The following is a 25,411-nucleotide window of genomic DNA, read 5'->3' as shown; positions in this document are numbered from 1 at the left end:
CAACACTTGGTCGGGGTCAACTCTGCGCCAGAAGGCCAACAAGTTTCGGGCAGACCCAAAGAGCGTCTTTCACTGAGTTGATGATACTCCAGCTGCAGTTGATGTTTATCTCGGTGTGTGTCCCTGGGAACAGCCCGTAGAGCACAGAGTCGTGTGTCACAGAACTGCTCGGGATGAACCTCGACAGAAACCACTGCATCTCTCTCCAGACCTTCTTTGCAAAGGCACAGTCCACAAGGAGGTGAACAATGGTCTCGTCCCCATCACAGCCACCTCGAGGGCAAAGTGCAGAGGGGGTGAGATTCCTGGCGTGTAGGAAGGATCTGACGGGGAGGGCCTTTCTCATCACCAGCCAAACTACTTGTGCTTGTTGGAAAGTTCTGGCAATGAGGCATTCTGCCAAATGACTTTGACAGTCAGCTTGGGGAACCATCCCACAGGATCCACCCTCTCCATTTCCCACAGGGCCTCTAAGACATTACGTGCCAAGCACTGCCTGAAGGACTTGTGGTCAAAGGTGTTTCTCTGCATAAATTTTTCCACCAGGGACAGGCGGTACTGCATGGTCCAACTACTTGGAGCATTCCGCAGCAGTGTGGCCAGACCCATCCTTCGCACACCAGGGACAGGTAGAACCTCAGCAAGTTGTGACATTTGGTGTTTGCGTACCGAAGGTCTACACACAGCTTGATGCAGCCACGTGTTAAAAAAGAGATGTATTTAGATTTTGACACACATACATTAGAAGAGCCCCAACTGTACCCTGTGTTCCTTTGGAAAGAAAGGCTTCTTGACCCCATTTTATAGTCGGGTTTATTATAAGTGATCATTTTCACATTGCAGAACAATTGTGAACTAGTTCTGGAAGTCGTTCAAGAAATCCTGGAACTAATTGGTATCACCAACAACTTTGTTCTACAAAGCTTTAAAATGACCAGTGATATAATATCCTAGCCCTAGTTGCACCCAAATTGCAGAAAACCTATCAATTGGACTCGTTATGGTCCTAAAATAATACCCAACAGTAAACATCAAGAGAATGGCTTTATTGGCACTGTCAGCCCAATAAAATATGCAACAAGCTACATCATAAGTGTTTGCTGCTGCCTAAACCAGAAATCCTAGATCTATACTAGAAAGACGTGGCTATGAAATATCAGCTTCAGGCCATATCTCCATTCTTTTCAAGAGAGTGTTGTGAGCACAAAGTTTAAATGCGGAGTTAATCACCAGCTTCAAGGTTATAGAAATGTGAATTCACTTATGGTAATCTGATTTTAGCCCTTGATACTTCAAGAGTATTATAAACCATTGTGTTCCCAAGCAACTGCGAGGGTGTGATTCATGAAGCATTTAACCTTGCTATAGGTAAGATATAGTTGCATATATTTGGTCACATTTTGTTATGGGAGCTGTTATGGCACAGTGCGTAGCATCCCTGCCACTGAGCCAGAACCTCTGGGTTCAAGTCCCACCCCAGGACTTGATAGCTAAGGAAGACACATTCATAATGCGGCTGAGCAGGTTGAGTATCAACCTGCAAATCTCTTTAACACGTTCCAATAAGAGTGGGAGAGATTCCTGGTCAGCTATGTGATGGAAAGAATGTGGAGCTATGAATAGTGATTTCTAGACCACAACATGCATATAAAAATTGCAGTTTGCCATTGCAAATCAGACTCCAACACACCGCCACATCTTATCCAAAACCAATTCCATTTGGTTGCTGGATGAAATTTACTGATGAGCAATCGTGATTTGGATTCATTATAATGGTAAATCCCAAACATTTTATTGGGAGATAAGGTAATTCTATTCCTGATTTTAGCATACTCCCTCTTCCCTGTGCCAACCCCCCAACCCTGGTTCTTAATTAAGATGGTTTACCTTCCTTGGTCTACCACCAGCTAACCGACTTTGGCTGAGCGGATGGCCTTTGTTGTTGTTCTGACCTTTTTTAATTCACTGGCCAAGAGTATTTAAGAGACAAAGTAAACCAGAAAAACTTGGCTCCAGTTATGTGCTCACCACTTCCTGTGGCTGGGTGTGTGATCTCTGTTCAGTCCTCAGGATGATGTAGCTCATGCCACTCACTGTTGGTGGTGATGTGCTCCGTATGTTGGGACATCACTGGGCGTGACCCTAGACCACCCAGACCCATGTTGCAACAATTAGATATATTTTAGCTACTGGGAGTTTTTCTTCCCGTTAATAAAATAGTATTTTTTTATTTGTCTCACCCAAACCAAAGAATCTGCCATCAATAACTTCAAAAGGCAAGTACTGCTTATGATGATGGTATCTTAACTTGAATGTTTTATGGTGCTTTATATTTTCATTTTAGATGCCTGAACAAATGAAACAAGATATTCTCATTTCCACTGAAAATGAAAAATCATCATTAAGAAATTGTAAGATAACTATTTCAAAGGTATGTTATTAATTGGTTTCTTGAAACAACGTATCCTTCATGAAGACTTTGCCTGTGGATGTTTGGCAGCCTCGGCCTTCAATGTTCCTGTTTTATATCGTAATATTATCGACTCACTTCATTTCCTAAAATTCTTTATACTCAAAGAAAGGGTATGTCAGTGCTACTGAAAGGAGCAATCTCCTTTATTAGGTACCTCCTACTTTGAAGTACAGTATTATACAGCCTTTTAGACATGCTCTGGTCTTGATAATCCTGACCTCAATGTAGCAACTTGCCCCCTAGTCCATCAGAGTAAATTTTAATATTTCTCGCCTCTGCCATCTTTAAGGCACATCTCAGAGAGATTGTGAATTTGTGTTATTTAAATCCCCAAACTTGTACCCACTAAGAAGTTGATAGGATTGTCAAAATTCACTTTTTAGGAATAACCTGTTAAATAAAAGCCTTATAGAACTCCATGTTTGAATCCTGTTACAGTAATCTTTCAATCAGGATCAACTACAACCAATATGGTGGATGTTGAGTTGAATCAGAGTTTGAAATGAAATATAGCACACGGTTATATCGCAAAAACACATGACCGTGACAAGTAGCAAGCACCAGTCCAGATCGGGCAGAGTGACTGGCATGCGCAAACAGCTTTCTTTTCTTTTACCTCTTCTCCTCCTGATGCTTCATGACTTCTCAAACTACCTAAAGAATGTTAGCATAGATCTACCCTTTTAAAGGCATCAGTGCAGTGAGGAACTCCAGTCTTTTCTTTGTACGTGTTCAGTGTTTTGTGTGTTCAGGGACGAACCTGGATGGATTATTGATGAACCATTTTCTCCCTATAAAGATGTACTTTGTTAGAAATACCGCGTAAAATATTGAGTTCTTTGTTTAAAAGATCGCATGAAAACCTACCTTTTAATGCCATTCACCTGCCACTAGCTTCTTGAGCCTTCTATCCTTGATCAATCAGGCTTACATCATCCTTACCTTATCTTTGTGGCCAGTTCCATCCTCCTCCTTCAGTTACCATGGCCTAAGTTGGCATTGGCAACCACAGCCTTCCATTGGATTGGTCCATGATTATGCTTGGCCAAGGAGAGCAGTGGTTTACCATTGCCGTCTGCAGAATGGTTGACCAAGAAACACTCCTCTTTACCACATGCCATCAGGCTTATTGGAAGAATTTACAGGCTGGTGTCAACCTGTTTGGCCACGTTAGTCACTCGCCTTCCATAGCCATCAAGTCCTGGAGTGGACTTCAGCCTAGAAGTAGGGATGCTACCACTACACCACAACAGGTCTGTTCTATAACTCCCTCAAAAAAGATTATAATAGTTAGCCAGTCAATTTGTCCTAATTCCTTAAGACTATTGAGCCATGGAGTGATTCATTAAATTTGCTTCTCTTTTTATACACTAATTAACATTCCAGCAGATTGCAGTTAAATGAAAAGCCTAACTGAGCTTTGGAGAATGGTTATTTGTTTTACATATCTGCCCAGTTGCTCTCCCACTATTCCAGAGGTCTTTGTTGATTAGAGAGCCCCTTTTTGAGTTAGCTACAGCTGTCATCACCTAAAAATAACCATTCTACTGGTTAATTTCTGGAGAAACGAAACTTTAAACAGTTTCCAAGAAACAAAACTTATTGTGCAACCTATTCCCTGCCACAATAATGAAATGGCTCTCCTCAACGTCATGATCCTATGCGTCTGTGTGACCATAGTAAAGTATCCCTCCTCATCCATCTCGATCTGCCTGCAACCTTTGACACACTGTTGACCATATTATCCTCCTGTAATATCCATCTGTTCTCACCTAGTTCCATTGTTATCTATCCTGTGATAGCTATAAAATCACCTAGAATCACTTATCTTACCACTCCCACATCATTGCCTCTGGAGTTTCCTTGGTTCTGGCCTCTATTTCTCATCTACTTACTGCCCCTTGGCAACATCATTCAAAACACTTGTATGATGATGACACCAGCTCTATATCACCGCCACCTCTCTCCGCCCCTTCCGCTGACTCCAAGTTGGCAGACTGCTTGGCCAACATATGCAGTACTGGATGGGCAAAAACTAAATATTGGGAAGACTGAAGCTAGCGTCTTCAATCCTCACTACAAACTCTGCTTCCTTGCCGCCAACTGCATCCTTCTCCCTGGAAACTGTCTGAGGAAGAACCAGACTAGCTGCAACCAAGATATAACCTTGATGTTATATCTGACCCCACATTGAGCTTCTGGTCGCACATATCCCTACCATAGCTAAGACCACCTATTTTCACTTCCATAACATTTCCTGACTCTGACACTGCTCCTGCCTCCGTTTATGTGCTGCTGAAACCCTCATCCATAACCTTGAGGTCATTCAAAACTATCCTGCCGGTGCCCTAACTTGCACCAAATCTTATTCCCTATCACCCCTGTATCATTAACCAACATTGTCTCCCAGTTAAAGTGCGCCCTCTCGCGCCACAACCCTCTGAAATATCCGAGCCCTTCCTCTTGCACATCCCCAATTTTAATCATTTCCACTATTGGCGGCCATGCCTTCACCTGTTGTGGGCCTAAGCACTGGATTTCCCTCCCTAAGCCTCTTGAAATCTGTACCTCTCTTTACTTCTTAAAGACACTCCTTTTGAGCTATCTTTTTGACTAAGCATTTGATGATCTGCCTTAGCATGTCAATGTGCCTTAGTGTCAAATTCCTGTGAAGTACTTTAGGATGCTTTACTATGTTAAAGGTGCTGTATAAATGCAAGTTGTTGTATTGAAAAGCTGCCTTGATCATACTGTATAATTTCACTGCATGTCTCCATACTTTTTAAACAGTTGTAGAGGAGTGCTGACTGAAATATATAAAGAGTCAACTGGCGTCAGCACTTTGCCCTTCATTTAAGTGGTTATTTTCACTGTGGGTCTAGACAGTGCATGTCTGCAGGTTATTTGTGCAGAGATCACAGCCAAGCCAAACCCGTCCTTTGTCACTGCCACTATCTCCCCTATTGGTTATGTCATTGGACTAGTAATCAGATGCTCTGGGGACAGGGGTTCAAGTCCCACCAGGACAGCTGGTTCAATTTAAATTTAATTAATACATCTGAAATATCAACTAACTTCCATAATGATCATGAAACTATTATCAATTTGTCTTAAAGACCCGTCTGGTTCACTCATTTTCTTTAGGGAAGGAAACCATAGAACCATAGCACAGAAGGAGGCCATTTGGCCCATCTTGTCCATGCCAGCCCGAGGACCCCCGGGTGCCCTCTCTAATCCCAACTTCCTGCACCTGGCCCATAGCCCTGCAGCTTACAGCACTTTAGGTGCAGAACCAGGTACTTTTTAGGAATTTAAAGTTTTTGCCTCTACCACCAACTTGGGCAGTGAATTCCCGACACCCATAACCCTCTGCATAAAAAAATTTCTTCCTCATGTCCCCCTACACCTTCTGCCACTTATCTTGAATCTATGTCCCCTGGTTCTAGAATTCTCCATCAATTTTACCCTGTCCAGTCTATTTATTCCCCTAATAATTTTGTACCCCTCAATCAAATCACCTCTCAGCCTTCTTTGTTCTAAGGAAAATAACCCCAACCTACCCAATCTCTCCTCGTAGCTACACTTTTCTAACCCTGGCAACATTCTTGTAAACCTGCAATCCTTACCTGTTCTGGCCTACATGTAAATTCAGACCCACAGTAATGTGGTTGACTGTTAACTGCCCTCAGTTAATTAGGGAAATTAGGGATGAGCATCCAATTCTGGCCTTGCCAGTGACACCCACATCCCATGAAAGAATAAAAGGGGGGAAATTCCCATTGAAGAGTTGCTACCCTGGCTGATTTCTTTTGCAATGGGTGAAGGAGTGTTTGTGACAATAATTTTGCACCTTTTGCAGGTATCTTGGGATGAAATAGATGATCCATCTTGTGTAATAGACATAGAAAACCATAAAGCTGCAGAGGACTGCTGGTCTGTTTGGAGAAAATACCATGAATTTGAGGAACTTCAAAAACAGCTTAGTAAGGTAACCAGCTTCTTGAGTACAAAAGTCAAGAGAGCTCTAAGTGAAGATCATCTTAAAACTTGTAAGTGTTGTAATATTGATAAATAAAGCTTCACAACCCTGGACAGTCTGGAAATTTCAACGTAACCGGTGTTGGATGAGTTGCTGTTTTGGAGTGGAGAATCGAAGCTTCACTGTATCGATGTGTTCAATCCTCCTCTGATCATTGTTCTGCTTTTTAAAAATTCAATCTTTGCTCCCCATTTTCTCCTGAGGGCACTGACTTTGTGCAGAGCTACAATTCCATGAATACTGGTAGCCGCATCTAGCGTTTCCTCTGGCCGTCGTCTCCAGCCAATCTCGTGAGCAGAGATGGTTAATGCTGGCAGATTGCAAGGAAGAGCCTGGAGAGGGAAAAAGACAGGTTAAGTGAGTGGGCAAAAATGTAGCAGAAGGAATATAATGTGGGAAAGTGTGAGGTTATGCACTTTGGCAGGAAGAATAGAGGAGCTGAATATTATTTAAATGGAGAAAGCAGAGGGATTTTGGGGGTCCTCATGCATGAATCCCAAAAAGCAAGCATATAAGTTCATCAGGTAATAGGTAAAACAAATGGAATGTTGGCCTTTATTTCAAAAGGAATGGAGTATAAAAATAGGGAAGTCTTGCTAAAACTATACAAGGCACTAGTTAGACCACATCTAGAATACTGTGAACAGTTTTGGTCCCCTTATCTAAGGAAAGATATACTGGCATTGGAGGCAGTCCAGAGAAGGTTCACTAGGTTGATCCCGGGGATGGAGGGATTTTCTTATGTGGAGACGTTGAGTTGGTTTGGCCTGTACTCATTGGAGTTTAGAAGAATGAGAGGTGACCTTATTGAAATATGTAAGATTCTTAGGGAGGCTTGACAGGGAAGATGCTGAGAGGTTGTTACCCCTTATGGGAGAGTCTAGGACCAGAGGGCATAATCTCAGAGTAAGGGGGCACCCATTTAAGACAGAGATGAAGAGGAATTTCTTCTGAGGGTAGTGAATCTGTGGCATTCTTTACCGCAGAGGGCTGTAGAGGCTGGGTCGTTAAGTATATTCCAGGTTGAGATAGACAGATTTTTAATCAATAAGGGAATCATGGTTATGGGGAAAAGGCAGGAAAGTGGAGTTGAGGATTATCAGATTGGCCATGATCTCATTGAATGGTGGAGCAGACTCAAAGGGCTGAATGGCCTACTTCTGCTCCTACATTATTATGGTCTTAAGAGCTATGGTCAAAGGATGGAGGGCAGAGGTCAATGTCTACATTTGACTGGCTGGACACAACCACAATGCTAGCTTCCAAAACCATGTAGACCATTGTCCAATATGCTAGCCACTAGCCATAAAATATCATGATATGGTATTGCACAGCAAGAGACCAATCAAAAGCAAAATACTGTAGATCTGAAATAAAAACAGAGTGGTAGAAAAGTTCTGCGGGTCTGACAGCATTTGTGGAGAGAGAAATGGAGTTAGTGGTGTGTGTTCTTTGAATGGTTAAGCAAAAGTTTTTATTAATAATAAAGTTGCTTAAGTAGTTCAGGATTTTTCAGTCATTCTGCCCTAAGTTGTGCTCTTTCTCCATAATTATACTTTTTGTGCTCACCAAAGTGAAACTTGTTATAAGCCTCTCCGGGAGAACATAATAGTCCAGGTGAAGATAGGTAGGTGCATTCACATTACAATTGCAAGTGGTTTTGGTGGTACTCCAGCTAAAATGTGACTGCACTTTGAAAGTGAAATCAGTGAATGATCGAACAGCAGAGTAGGATTCCCCATGAGGCCTTGTCTGTCAGTTTGGCTCAAATTGTCCTCCAGCTTTAGCACCTGTGCATCATGGTTTCATCTTCACACTGACAAACTCCATGGGGCTAGGCATTTCTCTTTGGCATATGGTAATTGATTGACCTGATACTCCACACATACGGAATGGAATATCAACAAGCCCTACAATGGGCAGTAACCCTTTCAGCCAAATTACCACCTATTCTAGTGTCGGTGAAAATTTTAGCACATGCAGTGAGTGTGGAATCCTAATACCCCCAATATTGTGGCTTGAGTCAAGATTCAGAAGAGCTCCCCTGTTGTGCCACTATGAATTTAATTCCCACGCCAACCTTTGTTGTGGACCAGTTGCTCACTCGATTCTATTCTTAACAATTGGTTACAGTGGCGAAGGAGGCCATTTGGCCCATTGTGTCTTCACCAGCTCTCCAAATGAGCAATTCACCTTGTGCCATTTCCCTGCCTTCTCTCCGTAACCACACACATTCTTCTTTTTCAGTTACTAGTCTAATTTTCTTTTTGAATGCTTCAGTTGAACCTGCCTCCACCATATTCTCAGGCAGTGCATTCCAGACCCTAACCACTTGCTGTGTAATAAAAGTTTCTCCTCCTATCTCTTTTTTTTTTTGCTTCTTTTACATAAAATCTGTGCCTTCTTGTTCTTGATTCCTTCACAAGTGGGAACAGTTTCTCCCTATCTACTTTGTCCACACCCCTCATGATTTTGAATGCCTGTATTAAATCATCTCTCAACCACCTTTTTCTCAAAGGAAACAGTCCTAACTTCTCCAATATATCTACATAATTGAAGTTTCTTATCCCTGGAACCATTCTCGTGAATCTTTTCTGTACCCTCTCTAATGCCTTCACATGCTTTCTAAAGTCTGGCGCCCAGAACTGGAGGCAATATTCTAGCTGAGGCCAAACTGGTGACTTATACAAGTTCAATATAACCTCCTTGCTCTTGTAATCTATTCTCCTATTAATAAAGCTGAGGGTACTGTATGCGTTGTCAGAGATTTTCATTTAGGTTTGGGCTGTAATTGAACCCAGTTTGCAGAATCAAAAAAGATGATGTTCTGATCCATTATCCCACCAAATCTATTGTTATTTTTCAGACATTCGGCTGTTTTGTTGAAACAAAGCTCCTATCAGTCAATTCTATGTCACCTGATGAGATCAACAATGAATTCAAGGAAGACTTTAAACGTCAACTGAATAAGTTTTTAGAGGTTAGAAAGACCAAATATATTCTGTGTATGATGCAGATTGTTTAAATGAATATCGGGTATGAACAGCCTGTCTGATGCACAAATATTTTTTTGACTTATTTTTTTTCTAGGCTGTTTGTAGGGGTGAGAATCCCTTGTGGAGTCTCACTTACGCTCTGAGAGAACAGGGATGAGTGCCTCAACTCCAAATGTGTGAAAACAACTATTTTATTAAATAGTAATTAGTGATTTTAAAAAAAAAAACTACTTTATAAAGAAAGGAAGAAAAAAACTGCATATGTGTGTTTATATATGTTTATTTATATATATTATAAATATCAAACATATTATAAATATCAATTCTTCTCACAGATACTGCAAGGCTTGTAGACGTCATAGGATTCAGCAGTACTCAGGCTAGTTTTACATCGCTTTGATGGCACCTCCCACCTTCCATCAATTAGGTTAAGCTGTCCATCAATCAAACTCCATCTCCTGATTCTATACCATAGTTGACCACCCCATATGCAAGGTTAACCATTGTCTTGGCTTGTAGATCAAGGGCTATCGAATGCAGTAGGAATTGATTCCTGTGAAACAATAGAAAACAACTTTTATTTTAGCAAATCTGGCATGAAAAGGAAAAACAGTAGTTTAGACAAGACAACAGCTGTGAACATGGCCTGACCAGTAAACAAAGCCTTGAGGAAAAAAAACAAGTCCACATTTAATAAAATCAGCACTGATTACTATTGATTTAATTATTTGACTTAAAGCAAAATCACACCTTAAAATTAACTTTTATCATGGTCTACAAATTAAAAATTCAGTATAGGTTCTCTTAAAATCAAAAGCAAAGCAGAAGCAAAATGCAAAAATATAAAATTGCAAAAATTAAATTGCAGGCCCCAGGCCTACAGTTATGAATCGTAACATTACTACCAAAAGCTGAACTCTATCATAAATAGCTTACTTGAGGTGGTAAAGATGTATTGAAATAATTGCATGATTAATGTTAAATAAATGAATTGCAACAGAGTCAAATGTTGAGATGCTTTTCACATTTTAAATCTCCAGCTGATGCCATTCACCATCTTTTGCCCCTGGCCTCAGTTAGCAAGGTAAAGCTGTTTTTTTTATTGCCAGCATTTTAATTTGTTTTCTGAGAGATTGATGCCTTTAAGTCAACTCTTTTATCCTGATGGTTGGCCTATAGACCTCCAACAACTGGGGACAAGGGAAACAGGTTCAGTAGGGTGAATGCTGAGCTTCTAATGTATGCTGCTCTCCCGAAATCTGAATTACAACAGTGGCAATTTATTTATTTATTTATTTTTTTAATGCTTACATTGCTTTTATATTTAACGCTTCTGTAGTTCTGATCATGGAAAATGACATCTGCATGCCCAACTCTAGAGCTTGCATTTCTAATCAAGATGCCTTTACTCAAAGGCAGGATCATAGACCTATGGAAAAAGTTGATCTTTGGTTTCTTTTGTAGGTCCCAGCTTCTGCCTGACGCTTCTTAAAATCCCCTTATTTGACCAAGCTCTTGATCACCTGCCCTAATATCACTGTTATGAAGCTCAGTGTCAAAGTTTGTCTGTTCTTGCTCATGTGCACCTGCATTGAATCATTTTACTGCACTACTGGTGCGACTTTAAATGCAAGTTGTTCCAGGAATAAGCAGGCCTTCTGAAGCTGGGTACAGTCATTCCTGATCTGGTCATAATTAGAATTCATGTCCATTGCATAATGACAGAGTGCAAGAGTTCACTCCTCCTTAAATAGAGTAACAACTTTAAATAAAGCCAGGGTGGAGACTTCCAATAACAAGTTTTCATGGAGTTAGGGACAGTAAGGCAGATTGCCTTGGTGTGCAGAGTAGCAAAGACTCCATGGAGCAGTTTGATGCCAGTTTGTTTAGACGCAAAACCATTACATTTAAACCATAGGCAAGTGGCTTATGCCAGTCCCACCTCTTTCACATGAAGGCTGCCCTGTAGGAATAAGTTAATCGCGATGTGAGCTGCTTTCACACGGCCACATAAGCTCTATATTATGGAAGACGATCTATCTTAGGAAACCCCCCTATAGGTAAAAATAATACTTAAAATACACAATTAAAACCTAGTGCATCTTCTCTTGCAGAAGCTGGTGTCTGAAGAGTCTATTTGGTATGATGAAAGAACGCTTAACTTCTTCTCGGCTAATGATCAGATTCGAGAGTTCTGGGGACTGTTAACATATCTGTTCATGGAGGAAGATGAGGTAAGTGCCCATGATGTGGCTGTTTGTTTTGGTTTATGGTCTGAACCAGTTCAAACAAGTGAAATGAGTTTCATTTTGGAAAAAAAGAAACTGCAGCTGAAGTTCTTATTTGTGCACAGTGAAAATCAATAGCCCTGACTTTGTGTTTATCACTGTCACTCTTACAATCAGTGTTTTTTGTAGTGGTAATGTCACTAGACTAGTGATCCAGACTAGTAATCTGGGAACCTGGGTTCGAAACCCACTGTGGCAGGTGGGTGGGATTTGAATTTGATCAATAGGCTTTTAATTCCATATTTTTAATGATGACCATGAAATCATTGTTGATTGTTGTAAAAACCCATCTGGTTCACTAATGTCCTTCAGGGAAGGAAATCTGCCATCCTTGCCTAGTCTGGCCTATATGTGACTCCAGACCCACAGCAATGTGGTTGACTCTTAACTGCCCTCTGCGAAGTCCTCCTTACTAACGTCATGGGGCTGTCTCACAGACAAGTCAAGATATAGTCATACTCACGCAATCAGACAGCACCTTCCAAACCCAAAATCGTCACCATCTAGAAGGACAAAGGCAGCAGATGCATGTGAATACCACCATCTGGAAGTTCCCCTCCAAACCATACACCATCCTAACTTAGAACTATATCACTGTTCCTTCACCAGCGCTGGTCAAAATCGTAAGCTCCCTACCTAACAGCACTCTGCGCATACCTATAGGACATGGACTTGCAGAGGTTCAAGAGGGCAGTACACCACCTTGTCAATGGCAATTAGGGGATGAGCAGTAAATGTTGGCCTAGCCAGTGATGCCCACATCCCATGAATGAATAAATGTTGGCCTAGCCAGCGATGCCCATGTCCCATGAATGAATGAAAAATTGACCGTCATAGTTATTTGGTCATATATTGTAAGAGTGAAAAGCTTGTTTCTTTCCAGTTATTCTTCATCATTGAGACCTTTTGACACTGTCATTCAGGCTTTTCCCCTGCACTAACTCTCCAGCACTAGAATACTTCCTATTTGTCTCAGTGACCAGAAATGACTCCATTCAGCTTAGTCACTTAACCTAAATACAGAACAACAACCACAATCAAAACAATAACAAGTTTATGTGGCAACTTCACCACATAATAATGCCCCAAAATGGGGGTATTGTAACATAGTAGTTATGTTACCGGCTGGTAATCCAGAGGATTGGAGTAATCATCCAATGAAATGAGTTCAAATCCCACGGCGGTAGATGGGGAATTTATTATTAATGAATTGAATAAATCTGGAATGAAAAGGTAGTGTCAGTAATGGGGACCTTGAAACTCCAAATTGTGGTAGAAATCCATCAGGTTCACTAACAGGATCTGCTGTCCTTCCCTAGCCTGGCTATACAAGTCTTTAGGCACACAGCAATGTGGCTCAATTTTAACTGCTCTCTGAAATGGCCTGCCAAGCCATTGTAGTCAAGATGGTGGGTCTCACCATCTCAGGGGTAATAATTGTTGGCCTTGCCATTATTATGTGGTGCCACCCATGTCCCATGAATGAATGTTTAAAAATCAGGCAGAAGTGTATGCTGAGCCAAAATAGCTGGGTTATAGCAAAAATGGTAAAGGAAGGTGGGGTGGGGTGGGGGCTGTGGTGAAGAGGCAGAGAGATTTAGATGGGAAATCCTAGAGCACAGAGACACAGGTATTGAAGGTACAGTTGTCAATGGATGGGGGATGCAAAAGAGATCAGAATTGAAGGATCAGTTTCGGGGATGTGGGTTGAAGGGCTGGCGAAGGTTGTTTTCATGTAAAGTCAAACATCTCAAGGCACTTCACTCAATGTGAACAAAGTTTGACACTGGGCCACATAAGTAGAGACTGGGGAAAGTAGCCAAAAGATTAGTCAACGAGGTAGATTTTTAGGTGCTGTCTTAAAGGAAGAGAGAGATTTAGAAAAGTGGAGAGATTTAAGGAGGGAATTCCAGAGTTTAGGGCCTGGGTAGATGAAGGCATTGCCACGATTGTTGGAGCAATGAAGATCAGGGACACAAGAGATGGGAACACAGATTGAGGAGTTTTATAGCGTTGGAAGGGGGGAGATAGATAGGAAAAGACAAAGTAAGGCCTTTGCTGCAGAGGTTGATATTTCTGCTTAACTTGCTATTCAATGTTTCTGTAAAAGGAAGTGTAAAACCTTCCTTAGACTGTGGATGATAATTTCACATTTTTCACATATCTGTATGTCATAGGAAACTGATGCCAGCAGTGAGACTTCAGAAGGCCCATGTGACATGGACGTAGGGGAAGTTGAACCTTTGGAAACAGATCCAGAAGACAAGGAGACTCAGAACTGGGACTCTGCAGAATCACAACCTTCTGAAATATTTAATGAAAGCTTGGAGGCAGATTGTGGCTTCAGGTGCATGCCAGGCACTTCTGAAACTAAAGTTGCAGATACAGTCGACATTCACTGCAGAAAAAGAAAAATGAGAATGTCTAAGAAAAAGGTTGAAAGAACCACAGAACAGCCAGAATGCATCACCAGCCAGCTTCATGAACTCTTGGGAGAATTATTTTGTACAGGTGAATACTTTTTTCTCTCTTTTGAAGCGGAATTGCATTAATTTTCGAAATAAAACTAGTGGTGTTACTATTTAGGTTCTTCCCTCCATACACTATATTTGTTTTTGATTAGGCTGTTTTAAGCTGGCTCTTTTGATGAGCTTCATAAATAAGGATATATCTCTGAAGTTTCATTCAGTTGCCCCAAAATATGGTGGAACTGAATTAACCGAAGATAGTGGTAATTATACTATTTCGGTGAACTACTTGTACTCCCATACTGAGTAAACCAGTTTCTTTGAAGAAGACCCAATTTTTCTTTTTCCCCCTCAATCAATGTTGTCACTCAAGAGCCATCCACTGTCCTGACTTGGAAATATATCGCCGTTCCTTTACTGTCAATCACTCACAATCCTGGAACTCTCTCGCTAACAGCACAGTGGACTACGCCACATGGACTGCAGTGGTTCAAGAAGGCAGCTCACCACCACCTTCTCGAGGGCGATAAATGCTGGCCTTGCCCACATCCCATGAATGAATAAAAATATGGTTAAGAGGTGGGAAACAACTCCCAGCATTCAGATGCCATTGGTCAGTCGTGACTCAGTGGGTAGCAGTCTCAGCTCTGAGCCAGTCAGCCTGGGTTCAGGTCTCATACCAGAGGTCTAGACTGACACTTTAGTGTAGTACAGTGGTAGTGCTGCATTGTCAGAGGTATGGCCTTTTGGTTGAGATGTTCAAAAGGAAGCTGTGTCAGGCCTCTCAGGTAAAAGATCCCATGGTGCTATTTCAAAGAATAACAGTGAAGTCCTGGTCAATATTTGTCCCTCAACCAACACCACTAACAATGTATTCACTGCTTGATATCACATTGCTGTTTGTGGGACTAGCTGTGCACAAGTTGACTGCTGTTTTCTGACATTATGAAGTGACTGCACTACCTAAGTTCAAATTGGCTGTAAAGTGGTACATCCTGAGGTAATTAGAGGCACTATATGAATTTTATTTTAACATCAGGCTAAAGACATAGCCATTAGAAAGTTTTATGTCTGGCTTCTGCCTTCCTTTAAGGGTTGTAAACAGTTAGCTTATTTCCAAAGCATCCTGAATTTTATTCCTCTTCCACCCATAACTGCTCAATGGAAGAATGTAGAAAATCCTAAATATTGGACAAGGACAGCAATTTAAAAAATTTGAGTGCTATAATTCATATGGAAGAAATGAAGCACACATGGTGCAAGAATAAGCTTGTATCTGTCACAATGGATTTTACTGTGACATTAAGTTGTGCAGTAGGAGTGCAGACCTTTGTGCATTTTGGAAGAGGCCATTCTCTGCACAGGTTGGCTGAAAATGTAACACCTTTAACAGGAATAATAAGGTATATTTTACTGATTGAATATTTGTCAGTAAATGGGTAATACAAAGATTTCTCATGAGCGGAAGTTTGTGCAGTGCATTAAAAGGTAGCACCCATGTGTTTTCAATATTAAGTCTACAGTTTGCATCATGATTATATGATGATATGTTAACCCCATGGGCCATTGGCTGCAGCATTGAAGTTAATGCCTCTGTGTGTGGTGCTCAAGTGCCTGCCTCTGGGATGAGTCTGCAGAGCCACCCGCAGACGTTTCTTTCCATCTGGTATGTCAGCAGTTACCTTTTTCTAACATCCAACCAATGCCTTACATAAACCTCTATTGCTTCACTATTCTTAAACTGGTTTAGCAGGTGCACTAAGTTGGATTCCCCTGACTTAAAAAAAAAATTATGTTCCAGTACAATACATTGTTTGAACAAGGACCGGACTACTACCTTAACTACACACTTTTACAATTCACTTTTACCTTTGAATGTATTCAAAACATTATTCACACATCTAAAACGCTCCCCAATTATTATAAATTGGAATGGCACAACATCCCATTTAAACCCTTTAGCTGATGAAGATTAAATCCTGACCTTAGAGAGTCTAACCAATCAAATACATCCTTTAAGGTTAGTATTTCATTTAAAATTGTGTAAACACCTGTCAATTCAGTTTTATCTCTGCAGTTTCTACATGCCTGCATTTAAAAGTTAACAGGATGTATGTGGTTAAGTGAGCTTTCCCCCAAGAGTTGGATGCTCCTGCTTGTTAGTGACCAAGTGAGCATGTGCAAAGATAAGGCTCTTTAACTGATTTCGCCAGCATTGACTCTCCAGTGACTGAGGGGTCATTGGCCACTTGGTATCAGCTAAGCCTAAAAAACATCTTTCAGGCGAGACGTAAAACCAAGGCCTCATCTGCCCCTCAGGTGAATGCAAAAGATCCAAGGCACCATTCGGGGAAGTGCAGTGGAGTTCTACTGGGTATCCTGGCCAATATTTACCCCTCAACCATGATCACTAAAACAGTTGATCTGGTCATTATTCAATTGCTATTTGTGGGGCTTGCTGTACATAAATTGGCTTCAACATTTTGTATGTTACAACAGGGACTACATATCAAAAGTAGTTCATTGGTTGTAAATAACTTTTGGGCTAGAGAAGGGTGATTTTATAAATGCAAAACTTTCTTACGATCAATCAAAAGTAGCTTTGTAGAGAAAAGCCTGGAGAAGTTTTAATGGAGGAGCTAATGCCCAGGGGCCATATTTCCTCAATGGCATAACTTTAAAATTTGTGTTATGACCCAACCTGCAGCTAATAACTGGGCCCTCTACTTGAATCATGTACTAGTAAAACCAGTTCCACAACTAGGATGAAGAATCAGAGTAGTTGTTGTGTTTGTATTGTAACAGCTGTGTTGCAGTTCCTTAGCGCTGAGAAAGATTCCTCGGCACTGCTTCCGATTCACTATTGAGACTGTCCTGCAGTTTGCTCACTGTTAGGTTCCTGCAACAAATTCCATGAGATGGCATATGACTTTCTTTTCTGTCCCAAAGATGCCGCCTGGTGCTGGAGTGGTATTCGGGCAGCAGTGAGCCTCCTGTATCAAGAGGTGGCTCTATGCATGAGCAAAGATAGTGTTTGCATGCGTGCAACAGATGTTGAGGGCATCAGAGCCACACCTGATCCTGCCTTCGTCTGAAGCTCACACATACATTCTCCAATAGGTATCAATAGCGACCCAGAAATCTGGTTTGATCCTCACTGGGGATTTCTTTTCTTAAAGAACTATTCCAGAATAAGGCACTCCCTTGGAGTATCCCAGAGTGCCACATTTAGCTGGCTGCCATTTTAACTAACCCTTAATGTGTAAATTGAATGTTTCTCCCGATTAATGTAACTGTACCTACACAGAGAGAATGTGGCAAGTTGTGTACAATGCAAAATCAGTTTTATCAAATTGATGTACTCTAATTGGTTTTATTTAGTTGAAGGTATGCAATCTCACACTCCTTCCTTCTCTGTAGTGGTCTCACCAGCACCCCTACAACTTTGGGAATGGGTGGGTGTTCTTACTTTTAGTGCTATTGTTCAGATAGACCATGTCAGCAAATGCAGCTACTTTTTTTTTCCCTTCTGTGCTCAGCCCCTCCAACAGCATCTTTTAAATGAAACTACAGGTGCAGTTGAACTGAAAATTTGCATTTCATTCTTTTGCAAGTTTCAGATAGCCAAGGGTGAAGGATGGAACTAGAGTCTAGACTCTACATACTTGCAGCCTTTTATTTACTGAGACACATGACAAACATGCACTTCCAAACTCAACAAGCACAGTTTCAATCTGCTCCTATCTGTAGGAGCACGAGTAAATCCCAGTTAATACCCATCAGCTGAAAGCAATGAAACACTCAATTAATATTTTCTGTCAGTGCTCTGCTGTGGCATGTGGTGGTCAGTACCAATGCACAGAAGAGGTTGGCCATCCAACGCAGATGAATGATCTCATCCGTGCCACCAGGGTAAGGCAACCATCTCATCACTCTAAACTCTCTCACACTCAAGACCATCACACATTCACTGGCATCTCACTCACTGCCAGCTCAAGGGACATCACTCTCTACCTCACACACACCCTCACATCTCCATCTGGCTTCATCCTCTGGAGACTGCCTCCTCAGCCCTCACCATCTTGAGGCCACTTGCACAGATCATGTGCCTCCCACACACACCCTGGGATACCCATTTCCCCTTGCAGCCCTCATCCCGCAGCCTCTTCCCTTGCCTGAGGCCACTTCTGCCCCTTCCCCAAGCAAACCCTAGCCCTGCAACTATTGAAAAGCCAACCCCACCTTACGGCTGGTCTGGTAGGTAGGGACCTGCCCGTGAGCCCTCCTGAAAGTGATGTGGTGCTGCCTGTGAAGCCTGGCACTGATGACTGCGAGTGCTGCTCGAAGCAAGGTAGGCAAACAAACCCTGAAGTCTGAGTGAAGTGCAGCTTGCCAGCTGCACGTCACATATGTACAGTTGTGAACCACACTGGCATACAATCACACCAACGTGCCCGGATGATCCAGTGTGAGGGGATGATTCTGGCAAGCAGGGTTTATGATGAGATGCTAAAGTATAGAAATTAGGTTCCCAATGTGTGGCAGCAGGAAATGCGGCTGCCATTGACAGGCAGAGCAGACAATCTCAAACTGGTTTCACAATGGTGCAAAACCAATTTTTGGCCTTCTCACCATATTGGCCATTCGTTGCACCAAACTTGCTCTTGCCAGCGGGAGTGGAAAATTCCAGCCCTAGATTATTCGGTCCTTCCTGATAGTTATAACTTCTCCATTCTGATATCAGCTTTGTAAGTCTTTTTTGCATCTTCTCCAGTGCCTCTGTACTCTTTTTGAATATTGAAATAGGTTACAATTAACACTGTTCCCTTACTTATGATAGAAGAATAAGGTTTTCTGCAACATTTGATCAGGAATGTACTGCCTGAAAGAGTGGTGGAAGAAATAGTAACTTTCAGGAAGGAATTGGATATCTACTTGGAAAGGAAAAACTTGCAAGAGTAGGGGGATAAGACTAGTTTGTTAGCTCTCAAGAGTCAGCACAGCAATGGTCTAAATGGCCTCCTTTGGTCTTGTGCACTTCTATGATTTAACTATACTTAACATATTAGCCTACTGTGATATTGCATTATGGGAATTCTCTGTGGTTTTAGTGATAAATGTATCTTTTTGTTGCAGAGTGTTTTGGTTCCAAAGTATGCCTACTTGTACTAAAGTATGTCCTGCATTGGAAAAGGAAGTAAGTGGCTTATAATTAATGTATTGAAAAGTTGGCCAACAGTAGGTTCTAATCCAATACTGATGCAAACAAAACATCTCAATGTGGGACATCTATAGTTCACTAAATTCTGGAGCACAGAACAGACTTAACTTGAAAACAAATCATCTCTACATTCCATTTAATTATTGAGTAATTTGCTTGTTTCTCCAAATTGACCATCCCTCATCAGTGTCACTACTCTGGGTTCCCTTTTAACTGGGACAGAGGGGCAGAAAACCTAAGATTAGTTAGAACTAGGCATTCCACCTATTGAGCTGGTATTGAGAGAGCCACATTATGTCTGGCACCAATGGTGAACAATGTTATGACTGGTAAGCCCCGGTACAGCTGATAGGGTTAGATGAAGAGGGATGGGTGGAGACTCTTGTGGAGCACAAACACCGGCATGGACCAGTTGGGCCAAATGGCCTGCTGATGCTGTACATTCTATGTAAAATATGGTCCAAGTGGGCCTCTGTTGTATGAGTCGGTGATATAGGGCCGTGAGTTGCTGTAGGAAGGCAATGAACCTCATCCGCCGTTAGATAAACTTGCTCCTTGCCTGTTTAATTGCTATGATATTTTATGCTGCAAGTTGCTATAAATGTGAGCTGATAACATGGCAGAGACAGACCTAAGTGAACTGGGCAAGTAGCTGTGTAATTTGAACAATTGGATTGTAGGGTTATGAAATTAACAGGACAGGGACTGAGAAGGAAGTGTAAATTAGAGTAGCTGAATTCAATGTCCAATCAGTACAGAAGAGAAATAAAGAGAGGAAAAGAAAGTTTGGACTAAGTGAAAAACCATAGAGAAACAGAAGTTTTTAAAATATAATTTTTAAAAAATTTACAAGTAATACGTGAAGGAATGGGACTCCACAATTGTATAGTTAATTTTCGATGCCAGGGGGATCTTTGGCAGTGATCAACATTTAACACACTGAAAAGAATTTTGACAGCTAATCCAGGCATAATAAAATATAGAGATAAAAACAAAAAACTGCAGATGCTGGAAATCCAAAACAAAAACAGAAATACCTGGAAAAACTCAGCAGGTCTGGCAGCATCGACGGAGAAGAGCAAAGTTGACATTCCGAGTTGAAGGGTCATGAGGACTCGAAACGTCAACTTTGTTCTTCTCCGTCAATGCTGCCAGACCTGCTGAGTTTTTCCAGGTATTTCTATTTTTGTTCATAATAAAATATACATGAATCTTAAATGGCTCAAAGACAGGCTCCTTGCATCACTTCAGACCAGCTGTAATTTTTCTGTCATGAGTTTAGTTTGTGCAAATACACATCATATCTCTCCATGGTGAGGCAGACAGTGCAAAGCTAATGGCAGAAAAGTGCATCTTGGACACCAATTTTAGATTTCTGCATTTCTTTGTACATCTGCCCATGCCTGAAGACAGCGTAGCAGTTGCATGTAAATAACAGCAAGTGCCATTAGCCTCACTGTTAATTTGACAGCAAATTGTGACCCACAATGTTTGTGCTCGCAAATCCTTTAATGTGCCCACGCTGTCATGCGAGGCTCCAAAGGAGGCTGGATACTTCCTCATAGAGGGAGAAAGGAAAATCAAAGGACCATTCACTAAGTCATTCTCCACATCAACTTCCAGGAGGATAAAATGAAAAATGACCATGGAAATTGCAACCAAAAAAAAGCCTCTGACCCTAAAACACAGCAGTTTAATTCTATTTTCAAATGCAGTTCCATGACCGAAATTGTTTGGATTAAAATCATACACTTACTTTTATAACACTGTTCCAATAACTGGAATAGATATTGAAGCAGTGAAGTTGAAGTCCTACTCTAGTTTTGATGGTCTATATTTGAGTGATTGTTGCATTTTAACATTACATTATTCATGACTATTTTATTTTTGTGGCAAAATTATCAAACTTAATTTCATTCTGTCCAAAATAAAAAATGAACACCTGTATCCTTAGTTTAAAAAAAACAATCAGTTCTGTTATGTAGCTTTAAATATGTTGGAAATTATTTCTGGGGATTCTTGAATTAAATAATCTCCAGTTGTGGGTGGTGTATTTGAAATGATGCTAAGATCATTGTATATAAATGTATATACAAAAATATCTATTTCCTAACTAGTGGAAGCTTCTATAATAGAGCAAGTAAAACACTGTATCCTAAATATTGTTACATGTAGGGGCAAAAGCTAACTAAAATGTGCAAAATATGCAAGTCTCTGTATGCACATGACAACTGAAATAATGAACTATGCTTTTCCACACTTCATCTGCTCTTTTGTTGATTTCTAAACTATAGTTGTGATACATCCTTTGAGTGATGACTTATTTTGGGTGAGTTAAGTTGATGCCATCAAATTGTATTTCTTAGACCTCTTCAGAAGAAGCTAGATCAGTTCTTCAGTAAAGAACAGATGATTGTGTACATAGATTGTCTAAGGGAGACTTTATGGCCCAATGGAAATCCTGCAGAGCCACCTCCAGAAAGATCAAATGAAGCAAAAACCTTTGCTAAAGAAAGAGCTGAAAAATTACTACAGAAAAAGCTTTCAGGTAAAGGTCAACGATGCAGAATTTTATTTTCTTCTCTTTGTCTCCTCCAACCTATATATTTTTTAAATCCTTCTATTCTATACTCCACCAAGAGAACAAGCCCATGACTATTATCCCAAGACTCTACCAATCTTGCTGTTTAAATCAAATCATAACATTGATCATGAACAAGTAATAAGAGGACAATGTGATCTAGTGGATGGATTTTGAGCAACTGGGGAGGTGAAGCTGGACACGTGAAAAATTCAGCATGGACCATTTTCATCATGTGTTCACTGACTTAACCATTGGAGTAAGCCAGACATCTGTTTCTTGTTTAAAAAGCTTAAATTGTTAGTGTAGCACAATGGTGCCTGATTGTTAGATGGACCCATGGCTTTGCTTGAGTGGTAAGATTCAAGTTCTTCCCTCGGTCTTCCGCATATTGCTCCCTCTGTCTAGGAAGAATTGAATGTGCAGGGATAGTTGAACATTGACAGAAGGCGGCTAAATGTTCTTCAGTGAGTTATCATAAGGATGATCAGTTTATCATTTTCCAGTTCTTTTCAGCAGGGAATAACTCTGTTGCCCAGTTGCTCTGGACCTGTTGTAGTTGAAAGTCTCAATGGTATTATGCTTTTATTCTACTAACTGGGGAACTTTTGCAGCCTGGGCTCAAAATCGGCCCAGAAAAGCTGGGCAGAAGTCTCTTGACTGGAAGGGAATTATTAGATAATAAATAGAGTTCCTATTTGGTTCTGTGCAGTGAGCACACACCATCGTTAAATAGAATCCACAGCACAGAAACAGGCCATTCAGCCCAATTGGTCTGTGTTGGTCACCTAATGGGTGAAAAAGTTGCAGTCTTGTTTAGAATGGTCAGGATACACTGACCTGAGGGCTGGAGCTGAGAAGCCTTAGTCAGGGCAGTCTGAAGGGAACTGACTGGTTTCTGGCCTACCTCGGAGTGCTGGATGATGCCAGTGAATAGCCTAATTAGTGGGAGAGAAATATTCTACAATATCAGACAAAATTCTCAACCTCGCCACCCCCTACACCATAGCCTTTTGCATACCCCTCCAAAAGTCACCCATTATTGTCAGACCTTTTGAGAGCATGAATTTATAGAAATTTAAGATGGCACTGTGTGACAAAATCTGAATTTTGACCCCTGGAAGGGAGGATATTCAGTTCTTAGAGAGTTAAATTTTTGCTGAATATTTCAAGTGAAGCATGATTTTCAGAGACACTAGGCTGAATGCTGACGGGAGTGGACAACATGTGGTGGGATAGATTGGATAGGAGTGTCCAAGATTGCTTCGGGAAACAATGTTCGGATTCTGACTCTGGTGCGCAGCTCTGCTTTAACAGATTTCCCACCCAAAGGTTAGTCTGATTGCAGAGATAAAAACAAAAAACTGCGGATGCTGGAAATCCAAAACAAAAACAGAAATACCTGGAAAAACTCAGCAGGTCTGGCAGCATTGGCAGAGAACAAAGTTGACATTTCGAGTCCTCATGACCCTTCAACAGAACTAAGTAAAAATAGGAGAGGGGTGAAATATAAGCTGGTTTAAGATCCCCAGTTCTCCCCAACCACCCCCCCACCCACCTTAAACCAGCTTATATTTCACCCCTCTCCTATTTTTACTTAGTTAAGTTGAAGGATCATGAGGACTCGAAACGTCAACTTTGTTCTTCTCTGCCACTGCTGCCAGACCTGCTGAGTTTTTCCAGGTATTTCTGTTTTTGTTTTAGTCTGATTGCTGATTGACAGAATTGGCTCCCAGTCAGGGAGGGAACCACAAGCCCAAAGTCTGTGTGCTGCTGCTAGTGAGAGCATAGTTGGTGGGGTGGTGGGGGGGTGGGAGGGGGGTCAAATTCCCCACCCAATTCAATCGCCGACTTGAGGTGGTTTTGGGGGTGAGTGGGTTTATGGTAGGAGCTTGCAAGGCTAGGGGAAAGCGTTTGCCATAAAACTGTCCTCTCCATCCTTCAGTTGTCAGGTTTCCTGAGGCCTGGTCAAGGCACCCAGCTAGGGTTAAACTTGTAAAGCAGGTTAAATCCTGAGGCTACCTGTTTCATTAAGATAATTAATTGGCCAACCAGCTGCCTCTGAGTTGGTTGCTGGCTCCTTGCCCCACCTTTGTTAAACCCAAAAGTAGATGGGTTAAGGTTGGGTTTGGAACATCTCGCATTCATTAGGACAAATACAAGAATGCCAAATTTCAATGATCACAGCAATTTATACCACAGGAGAAAAGCGTGCCGATTGGTTAGCAACTCGACTCTGCCAGGCGTTGCTATGGAAATAGCAATGGAGAACTACAAGTTCCCTGTTGCTTTCTCCATGGCAACACCTTGACCAATCAGTGTCAACATGGCAGCAATCGGCACCCTTTTCTCCTGAGGCATAAATTGCTATGATCATTGAAATTTAGCATTCTTGTGTTTGTCCTAATGAGTGAAAGATGAAAAGCTCCAACAACATCTCTCTGTTCAACAAGTCCTATACTACCAAGCAACTCATTTTCAAAGTTTTAATATCTAATGTTTATTGGGCATTAAGATTCAACCCATTCTGTCAATTTACAGTGATTGGCCATTACTATGGTCTCAATCTGTTTACTAACCCTTATTATTTCCTTTCTCAGCTATGGTCTTATTGTATGGCCTTAACTGGTCCATTTAAATTGCTAAAGGGTATATGCTTTTATTAACAAAAATACTCAAAGTAACTCTGCACCATATTAATCAAAATGAAGATTTGATATCGTAGTGACCTTTTTTCTTATTGAGTTTGGAATAACCGGTGGAAACTGAACATGTCTTCCTTAATTTCAGCTTCAAAACTTTCTCCTTTCTATTGTAAGGAACGTGTGAAAGTTTTGTTATCCATGTTTCAAGATGCAGAAATGAATAAGAGACTTGTATATGTAAGTACCACAAAATGTTCTTCAGGTTGTTTTACAACATACAGGGCTGGATTTTACACCCTCTGCTGGTGGGTTTGAAGACAAGGAGGGGCTTGTGAAATCCTGCCTGCCTGCCCCTGAACTGTCTGGAATTTTATTGGTTGGGGGCACAGGGGAACTGTTGGGTGGCTCAACTGCTCTTGGGCCTACTAAAGCCCTTAAGTGGCCAATTCCCCCACCACATCTGGGGGAAGCCCATGCTCAGTGAGAAGCCTGGCAGCTTTATCTGTGCAGACTGCTCTTAAGCAAGGAGTGCAGTGGCAGGGGGAGGGGGGAGTGTGAGGCGACCCCTACCAGGTCATCCCCACCCCCTTAACCTTTCCCACTGGCTGCTTGAACCTGGACCCCCTCCCCCTTACTGAGACTGCTAACCCCAGACTTAACTGGGCTCCTCCATGTGGTAGGACTCCCTGTAGTCCCAGCA

General features: G+C 41.4%; 1 protein-coding gene across 1 annotated transcript in view; it reads left to right on the top strand.

Moving 5' to 3' along the window:
• Positions 1-25,411, top strand: part of si:rp71-46j2.7 — a 65,215-nt gene that overhangs the window by 34,915 nt on the left and 4,889 nt on the right. Inside the window, exons 8-15 of the mRNA XM_041194883.1 lie at positions 2,345-2,431; positions 6,333-6,461; positions 9,379-9,492; positions 11,623-11,742; positions 13,974-14,307; positions 19,401-19,461; positions 21,852-22,033; positions 24,857-24,948. Coding sequence (XP_041050817.1) covers positions 2,345-2,431; positions 6,333-6,461; positions 9,379-9,492; positions 11,623-11,742; positions 13,974-14,307; positions 19,401-19,461; positions 21,852-22,033; positions 24,857-24,948 — 1,119 coding nt within the window. The remainder of the gene's footprint in view (positions 1-2,344; positions 2,432-6,332; positions 6,462-9,378; positions 9,493-11,622; positions 11,743-13,973; positions 14,308-19,400; positions 19,462-21,851; positions 22,034-24,856; positions 24,949-25,411) is intronic.

The sequence above is a fragment of the Carcharodon carcharias genome, chromosome 9, assembly GCF_017639515.1.
Source record: "Carcharodon carcharias isolate sCarCar2 chromosome 9, sCarCar2.pri, whole genome shotgun sequence".
NCBI classification, from domain to species: Eukaryota; Metazoa; Chordata; class Chondrichthyes; order Lamniformes; family Lamnidae; genus Carcharodon; species Carcharodon carcharias.
This window is presented reverse-complemented; position numbering and strand designations above follow the sequence as displayed.